The sequence below is a fragment of the Muscardinus avellanarius genome (assembly GCF_963383645.1).
Source record: "Muscardinus avellanarius genome assembly, chromosome: 1".
NCBI classification, from domain to species: Eukaryota; Metazoa; Chordata; class Mammalia; order Rodentia; family Gliridae; genus Muscardinus; species Muscardinus avellanarius.
In genome coordinates this window covers 120,474,405-120,488,265 of record NC_137786.1, presented here as the reverse complement: position 1 = coordinate 120,488,265, position 13,861 = coordinate 120,474,405, and the positions used below count along the sequence as shown (strand labels likewise).

Sequence of the window (13,861 nt, the reverse complement as noted above, 5' to 3'; positions counted from 1 at the left end):
CCCTGTATTTTTTCTGCCAGCTCTCTTCCCAAAGTCTATAAATATGCCTCACTTATCCCATATTTAAAAATAATAGCAATAGTTGGACATGGTGGTGCATACTTGTAATCCCAGTATTTGGGAGGCTGAGACGGGAGGATCATGGTTCTAGGACAGTCTCAGTTACTACTTAATGAGGCCCTTTGCAACTCAGTGAGACCCTGTTTCAAAATAAAGAATAAAAAATAGGGCTGGGGGTGTAGTTTGGAGGTAGAATGCCCCTGGGTTCCATCTCCAGTATCGCAAAAAAAGCAATATTACTATTGCTCTTTCCAACCAAGGGTGTCTGATGATAATCAGCTTTAATTCCATCATCTCCTCTATCCAGGCCAGCCTGAACTCTCCACCCTTGTCCTCAAACGCCATTGCTAAGAGTTCTGACCTCTTCCAAAGGACAAAACCAAAGATAACCCACTGGGTCTTATTGGACCTCAGTGTGCCCCTGAATGATGTGGACAGGTTTTTCCAGAATCTTTCCTCCTTTGCCTTGGATAGTACTCAGCTCTCTTGATTCCCCTCGTACTTTTCTCTCTGGTTCTGCTCTCCTTTTGCCCACTCTTTAAATTGTGGTGGTGCTTACTAATTCCATCATACCTAATGCAGGTGATTCCTTCCCTCTGAAAGCTTCCTCATTTCTCCTGCCTTCTCCCCTGGACCAGTGGAGCCAATCCTTTCTCCTCCCCCACATCACCCTGACCTAGGTGTGACCTAGGTTTTCCAAAGCAAGGTGCTTGACACCTGCAAGCAGTCACTAAATGCATGTTGTTACAGTCTCATCACCTGTGATGGATTAGGCAGGTTGCGGTGGTTTGTTGTTGTTGTTGTTGTTGTTGTTACAATTATTACTAGAACCACAGGAAGGTTAAGTGACTTGCCACCAGTTGTTTAGTATTACTAAACAGGCTAGTGTATTTTTTAAAAATCTAGTAATGCAATTAACAATGATGGGTCTAGACTTCTTGTCTGAAATCCTAACATGGGCCAAATTCTAGATGACACTATCTGTTGCTGCTTCACACTTGGTTTTTCTAGAAAGAAAGAAAGAAAGAAAGAAAGAAAGAAAGAAAGAAAGAAAGAAAGAAAGAAAGAAAGAAAACGAAACTTACCCATGGTCTGTATGTGCACTGAGAAACTCAATGAGAGGGAGAGCACTCTTGGTAGCTGAAGGGGAAGTAAAGGCTGTTTGACTATGGTAGAACATCTGTCCCACAGACAGAACTAGAAAAGGGAACATGGAAGAATAGAAGGCTTCTTGTTCCATCATGTCTAGAAAAGTGTCCTTTCCAGCTAAGAGAAGAGGACTCAACAGTGTACACATGGGCTTTGTGGTTAGATAGGTTTATGTTCAAAATCTCAGCCATCTGCTTATTTTCCAATTTTGTGACTAGTCATGCAACTTCTCTGAGCCCTCATTTCCACATCTGTGAGCAGGATGTAATAGTAATCGTTGCAGCACAACTCACAACTCTTTATCCACAGTCCTCTAGTCCAGAAAGCTTGGGAGGTTTCAAGTTCTCTGTAAGTGTGGTGCAAATGCATTCAATGACAAAACTCGGCAAACGTATGTGGTCTTTATCTCACTTTCTATGAGCGTATATACATCTTGCTATAGAACTATTACCATGTTTGAATATAGAATCTGCCCCAGGCTCCTTGGGTGTGACACATAATACACTGTTGGTTCATTATATTACCTTCCTAGAATCCAAAGTATTCTGAATTATGAAACAGCTGGAACCAAGCATTTCATATTAGGGGACTGTGGACCTGTGGCAGTGGAGCGCTCTCTGGCTTTAGTTATTAGCAGAAGGCGCCCACTCCAGCCACCACAAGTTGCTTGAAAGAAACAAGAATCCTGTGGCTGAATACAATGTTCATGGAGTCATGGTGGCTTTCCCAAATACTTGAGTGACTGGCCTGGTAGACAGGTCGTTTGTAGGCTTCCAAAACTGAGCTGGGTGGACCAAGGGATGAAAAATTGGGGAATAGGAATGAGCTCAGCAGAAGAAAGCAGCACTGAATGGAAGAGTGAGAAAGTGGGTCCTGCCCTTTCCCAAGAGGTTGAGCTGGTGGGGTTTCAAAGTGTGCAGCCCGCGGAGGGAATGTTGGATGACAGGGAGGCGGCTGTGAGCGAGGCAACTGGCTGTTAGTCATCTCTGTAATAGGGGGGTAGGCTCTGCCAGCCGGTCGCTCACCCCGCCGCGCAGACCCGCGGCTCTGAGAGGCTGGCTCTGTCCTGCTGTCTCCCCAGGTGTCCGTGTGCCAGGAGATGGTGACGGAGCTGCGCAGCATCGTCCTGTGTCAGGATAGCCTCCACCCGCGCCGGCGGCGCGCTGGGGTCCCGCAGCCCCGGCCCCCGGCCCCGGAGGAGCGCCGGCCCCGCAGCACGGCCACGCTCAGCAACGGCAAGCTGTGCGGGGCGGGGGAGCCGGACCAGCTGGCGCAGAGACTGGCCCAGGAGGCCGCCCTGGTGGCCCGCGGCTGCACGCACATCCGCGTGTGCCCCGAGTGCCGCCGCTTCCAGGGCCTGCGCGCGCGGCCGTCGCCGGCCCGCAGCGAGGAGAGCCTGGAGTGGGAGAAGACCACCAACAGCAGCGAGCCCGAGTAGCGCGGGAGGCTGGGCACGCCGCGGGCGCAAGAGCGGAGCTTGCACAGTGTCCACACTTGCCCCCATCGGGACCCAGTCACTTTACAAAACCATGGAGGACCTGACGCTCCGGCCAGCGGCAGACGGCACGCAGTGGCCCAGAGACCCTGAAACCCGAACGGGAAGGGATGCTGTCCCTGTGGGCCCGGGACCTCCCTTACACCCTCACAGTCTGGGGTGGGGGACCCTGCCCTGACCAGCCCACGGAGTGGATGGACTCATCAGTTCAATTTCCCCCGAGGAAGGGGCCATTGTGTACTTGGGTCTAGTTCTTACAGGAAAAACGACAAAAATTAAACTCAACAGGGAAGTTTTTCTTTTCTGGATTTGTATATTTTTGTTTATGTTCTTTTCCTTCCTCTCCCTTCTTCTTTTGCCATATTTTTGGTTCTGTTCACTTGCTTTATGGTTTGGGTCTTTTTTTTTTTTTTTTTTTTTTAATAGAATGGAAGTCTAAATAATCCCTATTCCCTTTTCTTCAACTTTTGGATACAGAGTTGTCAGCACATCAGACTTTAGGTACTGACCTCTCTGCTCCCCTCCCTGCCTGACTGGGGGCCTGGGAGAGTGTGGGAGGGGCTCCAAGGAAGAAGCAGGCGGTGGTACTCACACAGATGTCTAGTCAAGCACTTTTTAAAATGCCAAATTGCAACTAGCCCAGAGTGCACTCAACTCAAAGAGTCCATAAAAAGGCCTGGGATTTCAAGGGTTAATTGGTCTCTTCTTTCTCCTTATTTTTCTGACTTTTACTGTTCTTCAGTTGGGTATGGGGTGTGTGTGTGTGTGTGTGTGTGTGTGTGTGTGTGTGTGTGTGTGTGTGGTATCTGAAGATGAAGAAAAGAAAGAACATGAAATGAGAAGGCAAATAGAAAGTTGCCACACCTTGGCCTTGTCTTCTTCCTTGACAGGAGGAAGGACAGGGCCACCTGCTCTACCTGTGGTATGGTGCACACTTTTTAACCAAACTTGGAAGCTTCCTGCAAAACCCCAGCCATAGGGCCACCAAGGACTGGGGGATTTCTTGCACCAAGACTTGAGACCTGGATGTGAGTGGGTGTGTGGGTGTGTGTGTGTAATTCTTACGTGGAAAGACCTTAAGCAATCAAGAATTTGCCCATCTTTTTGAGAGGGGCGGAATCTCTTGGTCAATCACAGGCCTGGGAACCAGGAACTTGAGTCCTAACCTCAGCCTGGGCAGCAATCTCCTTGAGTGACTTTCTTTCCACCCCCAGACTAGGGTTTCTGATGCCATTGGGTTTCCCAGTGATGGCAGGCCGCTACTCTGCTTGCGGGAGGTGTGCAGAGGGCAGAGTACTCTGATGGGAGACAAGAGGGCACAAGCTTCCCAGCAGCTGCGTGACCTTTGCTTGGGCCACCAGTTGAGAGTTTCACGCAGAGTTGTCCTTTTCTGATGGAAAACAAATTCTATGCAACTTCTGATTGTAAACTTAGACAATTCAGAGAAAGAGAAAGAGAAGCAGACTCCACACCCCTCCCCTGCCCCCCCCCCAGTTGCTTCAGTTCTGAATGTACTAAAATAAAGACCTTTTTAGAGATGTCGGGCTTAATTCCATGCTTTTGCCTTTTGGTAGGTCCACATCCTCTCTGTGCCAGGACAGCTAGTTAGAGCTGCCATTCTGGGGGGACAAACGGTACCCTGAGTATTTCTAGGCAGGATGCCAGATTTGTCCTAAGCTGACCTCTTCTATCTCACAAATTTGAATCCCTTTTCATTTTTCTTTTTAACCATCCCATGACAGCAGGCCCCTTGAGTGGCTTTTTGTTTGTTTGTTTGTTTTGAATCTTGTGTCAAGCCTTGAAGGCCCACAGACCCCCACAGGGACCACCAGCTCCAGCCCCACAGCTCCATCCTATGCTTCTGACTTTCTGAAAAGCCCCACTTTTTTTTGTGGTCCCTCCTGTCAGATCACATTTGGGGCAGGCAGGTTTTTGTTTGTTTGTTTTTAACTCATTTTTATGAGTCAGATATCTTGATCAATAGCAGACATTTTTTAATGGTTACTGGACTAAATGTCTCATGCATCATTTATAAAGTCTGTCTCTCTCACCGTGTGGGATAAAGAGAAGACTATCTCCACCGCCCTGCAGCTGCCTCGCAAACTGGAACCAGCTGATTCTCTTCCTTGGTTTGTCTCCGCTTTTTATTCATTGGTCAGAGCTTTCATTTCTAGTCTGTATTTTCTATCTGACTCTGTGTACTGGATAAAGCAGGTTTTCTTTTTCCTTGTCTGTTTATCTTTCTTCAACTGGAATATTTACAATAAAACAAACAAACCCTGAAATGTTAGTGATGAGTGGAAGCTGTTCTGGTGTGAAAAAAAAAAAAAAAAAAAAAAAAAGATTTGCTGTTCCTAATACCCAGGTAGGAGGCACTAAAAGCAAATAAAAATAGAAAGCCATTTTGGGCCTTCCACCGCCCTTCTCTGTCTCTCTCCACCTCCCTCTCCCCCTCCCCCCTCCCCTTTTTGACTCTTTGTTCAGATCTCAGAAAAGTCTAGGTGGCTTCTTTCAATTTTTAGTCCTGGGAGTCTGAGCCAATCTCCCCCAGCCCCCAGACGGATACACATGTTAATGAAGTTCAGGATTCGAGGGGCTTTGTCTTCCTAAATGCACTTTCACGGAATAGCCATCTACTGATACCCGGGTAACTCTAGTCAGATATCACCCCAGATCCCACTGGGAGCTTGAAGATTGCATCAATTAAAATATAATACTTTGCTTTACTTCTTTTAATTGCTCTGGAGGGCCTCAACCGTCACAAGATCTGCACCTCAGAACCCAGGTGGGGTGTAAGCTGAGCGCACAGAGGGCCCAAAAGCTTTTGGCTCCCTCGAATCCAATGCTCATATGAGAATATTCATTCTGGGAACTTGCCAGCCCGCCCTCTTATTGGTTAGGTGAGACTGAAATATCACGATAACCAATCCACCCGGGACCACTCTGTGAACCTTCATTAGATTTGGATTCCAAGGAGTTTAATCTTCTTCTGGAATTCAAGGGGGACTTCCCCGTGGTGTACGTGGCCAGAACAGGCTGGGTGTTTCAGACAGGGCAGATTGGTGTTGGAAGTGAAGCTGGAGAGAATCACCCATGGCCCCCACTGGTGGGGCGGTCACAGCCAGGTAAAGTAGTCTGCAAATGATAAGGGGGATTTGATTCCTGACTGGTTGTCAGCTCTCTTGGGGTAACAACAAAGAAGCTTGTTTGGAAAATTCAGGGAAGGAATCCTTTCATAAAGATCTTGCATAGACAGAGTGCTTCCTATAGGGACTTAAGAGAAAAACTGAACCTTGGCCAGGCACACCTTAGTGGCTCATGCCTATAATCCCAGTACTTAGTAGGCTGAGACGGAAGGATCGCAGGTTCAAGGCCAGCCTCAACAACTTAGACCTTCAGCAACTTAGCAAGAACCTATTTCCAAATAATAAGCAAAAAGGGCTGGGGAACTGTAGGTACCCCAGAGGCAGGATGGGTAGGATGCTTCTGGGTTCAAGTGAAAAGACAAAGAAACTACATCTGAAGCTGTCCAGGCCTGAGTGACTCCTGCACCTTCTGGAAGGGAGAATTTTCTCCCCATGGGCAAGTCCCCAACAGGGTCAAATGTAGAGTGCCCTTGGGGGCTGACAACCTGGCTGTCCTCTGGTGTGCCGTGACTGTTTCAAAAGTCATTTCCTAGAGGAAAAATATCATAGCCCAGTGTGGCTTCCAGAGGGGAAAAGTCCCTCTAAATTCTAGAACCCAAATGGTCAACCAAATGGTCCTGTTATTTAAGAGTGACCATTTAAGACAAGGTGGTTATGGCAGGGTGGTTAGAACATTCTCATTTCCATTTGATTAATTTTATACTAATTTCAAAATCTGAAGGGTGAATGAAAAAAATATGAATAATACCACGAGACAAATAGCAGAACTTGCACTGAGATCAGGAAAGAAGGAAATCAATGGAACCAAAAAAGAGAAAACAGACAGACAGACAACCAGAAATGGAAAGAAAGAAAAAAAAAATCAGAGGTCCCAGGAAGGGAAATAAAGAAATGGAGCATAGCCTATGTCCATATGGTAACAAAGTGCAGGCATATAGATATTCTCCTGGCTGGGGTTGACTGAAGGATGTCAGGCAGTCCGTGCATGGTGGTTGGTGGAATGACAGAGGACTCATCCTAGTCACAGGTTATACCTTGGATGGTCTATGTTACAGAGAAGAGAGGCCAATAAAAGCAAAAATCCTCTGCTAGAAAATTAGCTAAAGAATCCTGCCTACCCCTCAGTATTCATGGTGCCCAATCTAATGTTGTCCCTTGGTTGTATCAGAAAGAAACAGGAATGGACAGAAGGGTCTCACATCTTGTTGGCACTTCTTCATGGACTGGTGACCAACCTGGGCCCAGCATCCTTAGTACCCAGCAGCACCTTAGATTCTCTGGGAAATCATGAAGAAATAGAAGCAGAGATCAGTGCTCTGCTGTAAGAAAGGATAAAAGGAAGCCACAAGATGTGGGCCGTGGTGCTGGAGTATGTGGGTTGGCACATAAGCCATGTAGAAATTCAGAGGGGCTCCAGGGTCCAGGTGGCCAAGACAGCGAGAGAAGGCTTAGTGGAGAGAGCAGTTGTGTTTTGAGGTTGTTAAAATATTTTTGATGTCTGGAAAAACAAGACTGTGCTTCGTCTCCCTTGGAGCGAAATGTCGTTAATTCATGTTGATGAATTCAGCTTCTTCTGGTAAAAGAGTTTATTGTTGCTCTTTCCCCACCCACCGCATTCCTTTTGGAGGAGTCCTGGCGCTCCTTTGATGCTCGTTCCAGTTCGCTGCCAATGCTATTTAGAGATTCTTACCACTCTTCCTTCCTGAGCATTTTGAGTTGTATTAGCGGAATTAGCTGCAGAGACAAACAGCCTCGCCCCACAGAACAGAAAGACTAACTAAAGTGCGCAATTAAACCATCTGAGGTGGATTATGAACTCTTTTTAGAAAAAGGATTCGTTTTGAAACTGGGGAGGAAGGAGTGTCAATACAGAACCGACGACGTGGAGCCAATGTGAAATTGATACAGAGCAAAATCCCCAAATTTCTGATGTAGGAGAACGTTCAGAACTGTCTTCCTTTTCAATCCATTAAGCCACCCTGTTATCCATAGCAAAGCAGTCCGCCTGGGAAGTTATTCTACTCGGATGGCTTTGATTAGACTTTTAGTAGCTTTTCCATTAAAAATAACAGAATGTGGCTTCTATTTTACATCATCTGTAATCCTATAGCACCAAGTGGGCTAAAAAAAGCACTTTAAATCACTAAAACCTGGTCAAATGTAAAGGTCAAAGGAGAGAAGTCACCATAGGTAGCCATTGCAGGCAGCGGTACCAAGGAGTGAGGAGCCCACAGCTAGCAGTGGTGACGAGACTTTAAGACAGGTGTACAGAGGCTCAGATCAAACAGTTCTGTGCTGAGGTGCCTAACATTTCCCTTTGCAGCTTTTTCCTCTTTTTATAAAAGCTAAACCTGTGTGTGTGTGTGTGTGTGTGTGTGTGTGTGTGTGTGTTAGAAGTTTAGCACAGACACATGGTTCTTGTCAGTGTGCATGTGCATAGTGTGCATGAGTGTGGCATGTGTGTGTACAAGTGGGGCGTGTGTTTGAGACGTGTGTGTATGGTGTGTAAGAATATGGAATGTGTGTGATATGAGTGGCTCATGGAATATATGGTGTGAGTGTGGCTTGTGTATGTGGTACGTGGGTAAGAGCATGGTGTGAACGCATATGTGTGTGCAAGGAGAGTGTGGTATGTGAAGGCAGTGTGTGTTTGTGGTGTGTGTGAAAGTGTGTGAGTATGGTGTGTGGTATTGTAAAAGTATGTGTGTGTGGTTGCAGGTGGTGTGAATGTGGCACCTGTGGTATGCATGAGAGTGGTGTGTGTGGTTGAGTATGGCATATGTGTGTGACAGGTGTGAGAGTGTGGTGTGTGCAGTGTATCTGAGTGTGCGTGGTGTATGTGACAGGTGTGAGAGTGTGGTGTGTGCAGTGTATCTGAGTGTGCGTGGTGTATGTGAGAGTGTGGTGTGTGGTATGTGTCTTGAATGTGGCATGTGTGTGTTGTGTGGTCTGTGTGAACACGGTGTATATGTGAATGTGGTGTGTATGGTATGTGTGTGTGCGTGATGTGTGTCATGTGTGAGTGTGCAGTGTGAGTGAGGTGTGAGCATGGTAGGACACAGCAGTTTGGCTCAGGCCTGCAGGTCCCTTTGGCATTCCTTGTGTCCATTTCAAGTCATCCCACCACTGCCCTCCTCCAGTCTTCGAGGTGAGGCTGCTGGGCATGGTCCCTGCATTCCCAGCTCCCTGCTCAGTGACTGCTCTCTGATGCCATCTATTTCTAACCAAATGTATCTGTAGATGCATGAGGCAGATGGTGTTTTTTTCCATTCTCAACTGAGTGATAACACACCTGAGCTGATTTTCTAAAACCCTAAGCCCCATCCGGCTATCTCCTACATAACCAAGTTCCTGCGGCATCAGTAAGCAGCCATGGGGATGTCCCATGGTGGTGTGTCAGTGCCGGCAGAGGGGCCCAGAGCAATTCAGTGACTCTCCTGTATGCTCCGTATGCATCCATAGCTGTGCCCACTGTAGGCAGAGAGCAGTTTTCAGAAGGCTTAGACAATGAGATCATCAAAAGCAGAGTGGGTAGGTTGACCAACCCAGTACAGAATTCAGAAGCAATATTTTAATTCAGCTAGCTGTTTTGTTTTGTTTTGTTTTTTGGTGGTACTTGGGTTCCTGGAAACCCTTCTACCTTCAGGATACACTCCCAGACCTACATATATATATACACACATACATATACACACATACACACACACACACACACACACACACACACACACACACATATATATATATACACATATGTTTTTTTTTTAAAATTTGGAAACAGGTCTCTTAAGCCAGCACGGCTGGCTTTGAACCTGCACGATCCTCCTGTCTCTGCCTCCCAAGCGCGGGGATTACAAGCATGAACCACCACACCCAGCTTAGCTTTTAGTTTTAAGTAAAATAGTAGGTTTGCTGAGGCTGCCATGATTTTTAAAGAATTCAAGGCTAGTTCAACTTTCTCTTGATCCTTTTCTTGTTTCCTCCCACTCCACTAGGTAGTCAAATCACTTGTCCCTATCTCTTTATTCCTTGCTTATAAGCCTTCACTGAGAAGTTTCTGCTCCCAGGAACACCCTTCCTGTTCATGTATGTATTGTCAAAGCTATTTGTATTAAAACCCAGCTTAAAACCATCTCCCCTGGAAAGTCTTCAGTGACGCCTGCCCAAGGAAGCAAGGAATAATCTCCCCTCTCCTGGACGCCTTCACCTTTCTTACAGCCCCACCACTTTCTGCATTACACTTACGAGGCAGAGATACATGACCCCCTACTCCCACCGACCAGACAAGGCCTTTAAGGTGCAGGGAAAACATCTGCTTCATTTTTCTCTTTTCACAGTGTGGAGAACTCCTGGCTCCTACCTGGTTCCCATGAATAAATAAGGCAAATTCAACTGACAGCAAATGTACATAAAAATGTGGCAGGTATAAAAGAGAGAGGCAGAGAGATAGTAATACATATTTGATTCAAAGCAACTATGAGCAGAAAAATTTAATAATTTATTATAAGCAAAAATACGAGTTTCTTTATTTTACTGGGCATGGGTTTGGTAGAGAGAGCAGATTGATAATTTTTGCAGACTGGAAAAGAATTGCCTCCAAAGGGTAGGTAGAAGGCAATGTTTTCCTCCAGTTATTTCTTGCCTTCTACATAGGTTATAATAATTGAGCCCCCCAACTTCTAAGCCAGCTTTCCAAATACCAACCAGCCTTCTCTCCTTTCTCTTTATTATCCTGAAAAAGTGATTTCTGCTCCAAAATAAAATTACTGACACTTGATTCATGAGCTATTCATTTCAATGGAATACCCTAAAAAAATGTAGTCATCTTGCCGGGCGTGGTGGCGCACGCTTGTAATCCCCGCGCTTGGGAGGCAGAGACAGGAGGATCACGCAGGTTCGAAGCCAGCCTCGCGCGCTGGATTAGGAGACCCTGTTTCCAAATAAAAATGTAAAAATAGGTCTGGGAGTGTAGCCCGGAGGTAGAAGGGCTTTCAGGAACCCCAGTACCACCAAAAAAAAAATGTAGTCATCTTTACCAAAATAATAAATATCAACCCGTGTTTTCTCCTGACTTGTCGGTAAAAGACATATTTCCCCATGGTTATTTGCTTTTAAAATGTGAAAACACCACCATGGTTTGAAGATCAACACATTATAGTCTTTAGCATTTACAGTGCTCACCATACCGGGAAGTCTGGTTAGTGTTGACAAGTTTTGAAAAATGCTACTATTTTTCTAAGTGTTAATACTTAGGTAAAAAAAAGAGCAGACCAGGTATGATGGAGTGCTCCTATAATTCCAGCACTTGGGAGGCTGAGACAGGAGGATCACAGGTGCAAGTTCAGTCTTAGTCACTCAGTGAGATGCTCAGCAACTTAGCGAGCCCATTTCAGAATAAAAACTAAAATAGGACTGAGGGTCTAACTCAGATGTAGGACACCCTCTGAGCTCCACCCAGAAAGGAAGAAGGAAGGAAGAAGGAAGGAAGGAAAGAGGAAGGAAGGAAGAAGAAAGGAAGAAGAAAGAAAGGAGAAAGGGGGAAAGAAAAAAGGAAGGAAGGAAAGAGGAAGGAAGGAAGAAGAAAGAAGGAAGAAGAAAGAAAGGAGAAAGGGGGAAAGAAAAAAGGAAGGAAGGAAAGAGGAAGGAAGGAAGAAGAAAGAAAGAAGAAAGGAAGAAAGAAAGAAAGAAAGAAGAAAGAAAGAAAGAAGAAAGAAAGAGGAAAGGAAGAAGAAAGAAAGGAGAAAGGGGGAAAGAAAAAAGGAAGGAAGGAAGGAAGAAGAAAGGAAGAAAGAAGAAAGGAAGAAAGAAAGAAAGAAAGAAAGAAGAAAGAAAGAAGAAAGGAAGAAGAAAGAAAGAAAGAAGAAAGGAAGAAAGAAAGAAGAAAGAAAGAAGAAAGAAAGAAGAAAGAAAGAAGAAAGGAAGAAGAAAGGGGAAAAGAAAAAAGGAAGGAAGGAAAGAAGAAAGAAAGAAGAAAGGGGGAAAGGAAAAAGGAAGGAAGGAAGGAAGAAGGAACTAGCATTTCTTCAATATCTCCCACATGCCAAACACATTTGTTTATTTAATACTTGTGGTGGCACTCTGTTTTCAACAGAGAGGGAAAAAGGAAGAGAGGGAGACAGAGACAGAGACAGAGACAGAGACAGAGACAGGGAGAGAGATCTTCAAGTAAACATACCCAGAGTTTCACAGCTATGAAAGACCGAGCTACTAGGTAAAGGGAGAGATTTAAACCCAGTTTTTCCTTTTATCTTTACCGGGGTATCTTCTGTTGTGTTCAATCACTGGATGCGCTCCAGGGATTTGTTCCAGAAAATATAGAAACCTGGCAAGACTGTGCATGTGTTTCTGCTTGGTTTTCATTAGCTAGGACTTTTTCTTTTTGATGTACAATCAGATAAATCACTCCCAATTCTGTAACTTTGTTCACCTCTAATATCTTTTTACAAAAAACATACAACTATATTTTTAATATCCAGAGAAGAAAATAATGCACAATGACAAAAACTACAATAAAATTAGGAATGCTTGAAAATATTAAGTACAATAGGCATATCCATTCAACTATACCCACCATACTATAGAACAATACTCACCAACTATACATTTCATACCTGCCATGGTGACTAATATTTTGAGTTCACTTTTGAAGCGACCTGCTTCTATAATGCTCATTCATCATCAGAGATGCTAAATATGTTACTTAAGAGATGGACGTTTACTAGAAGATGAGCCTCTGATAATATTCTTATGATTAATAACAATGAGGTTCATGGCTTCAGGATAGCACACATCAATCTCCCAGAACAGGCATCTAGTTGAAAAAAAAATCATGTTCAATGATCATAGAAAACAATCTAACTGAGGAAAGTTGGATATAAGGCCTTATAGATCTAGAAGTTTGCCAGGCTTACAAATCTGGAAGGGTCCTCCAACAGCCATGCTTCATTTGAGTTAATTTCCCTACCATTAGGACCATCCCCAAACCAGACTACTAAATACATAATTAGCAATTTAAACCGATCAGACTTTATTGAGTGCTTGTTTGTTTGATGGGGAAACAGGGAAGTTGGTGGTATAACTAAGGAATATGAAGATGGATGAGGTTGTATAAAAAAGATTTTTTATTTCATGTGGTTTCTAGAACTAATTGTGTGTGTGTTTCTGAGGCACAGAATACAAAAGGAAGAAGGTTCAAGCAAAGCACTGAGTTCCCTGTCACTGTAAGTATGTAAACTAATGTACCAGAGATACCTTAACCAATTATAGATATTAGAAAACATTCTCCTGTTTTGTTGGAAGTTGATGACCTAGTAAGGTGATAATGATAATATGTAAGTAATATAACAATAATATTATTATTTACAACTATCTTTCAATGAGTTTCTAATAATTGCCAGATAATATTATTTTCCTTATTTACAGAAAAGAAAACTTGGTCCACATCAATTTAGAAATCAGTGATGGAACCAGGATTTGAATACAGATGCCTGGCTCCAAAGTTTAACTATTTTTAGTAAAATCCTTTTCAGTCTGACTTGGAAATACTGTTATTACCAAGCATGGGGCCTTCCTTCACTTAAAAGAGGAGGTGAAGTACCTCTATGTGCAAACTATCACAACATATTATACAAAAATTATCCTCTAGTTGAGGAGTTCTAAAACATGCAGATACAAATAGTAGAAAAGGTATATTTAATAATGAAAAAATGTGACCACAGAAGGCATAACAGGGAATTGTTATCAACTAACAAACTTTATATTCATCAATAATTTATTATAATATGGTCAAAAATGCTCTATAAACATTTTCTGTGAACATTCTTTTGTCCTACGCACTGAAAGATACAGAAAACAAGGTCCTTAACATCAAAGTTACCCCTTCACCAGATCACTCATATGGCCTTCTATCTTAATTTGGTTTTATGAAATTTCTGTTACTGTATCGGTACCTCACCCATAATTTGTCTTATTTTTTATGATTAGTAACACACATACATTATAGAAAACTGGA

At 44.0% G+C, this 13,861-nt stretch overlaps 1 protein-coding gene across 1 annotated transcript in view; it reads left to right on the top strand.

Moving 5' to 3' along the window:
- The window catches only part of GRIK4 (glutamate ionotropic receptor kainate type subunit 4), a gene marked incomplete at both ends in the record, with an annotated part of 288,755 nt that extends 286,108 nt beyond the window's left edge, over positions 1–2,647 (top strand). The window contains one exon of the mRNA XM_080705143.1: positions 2,291–2,647. Within this exon, the coding sequence (XP_080561269.1) occupies positions 2,291–2,647 (357 nt within the window). The remainder of the gene's footprint in view (positions 1–2,290) is intronic.
- Positions 2,648–13,861: the final 11,214 nt, after the last annotated feature.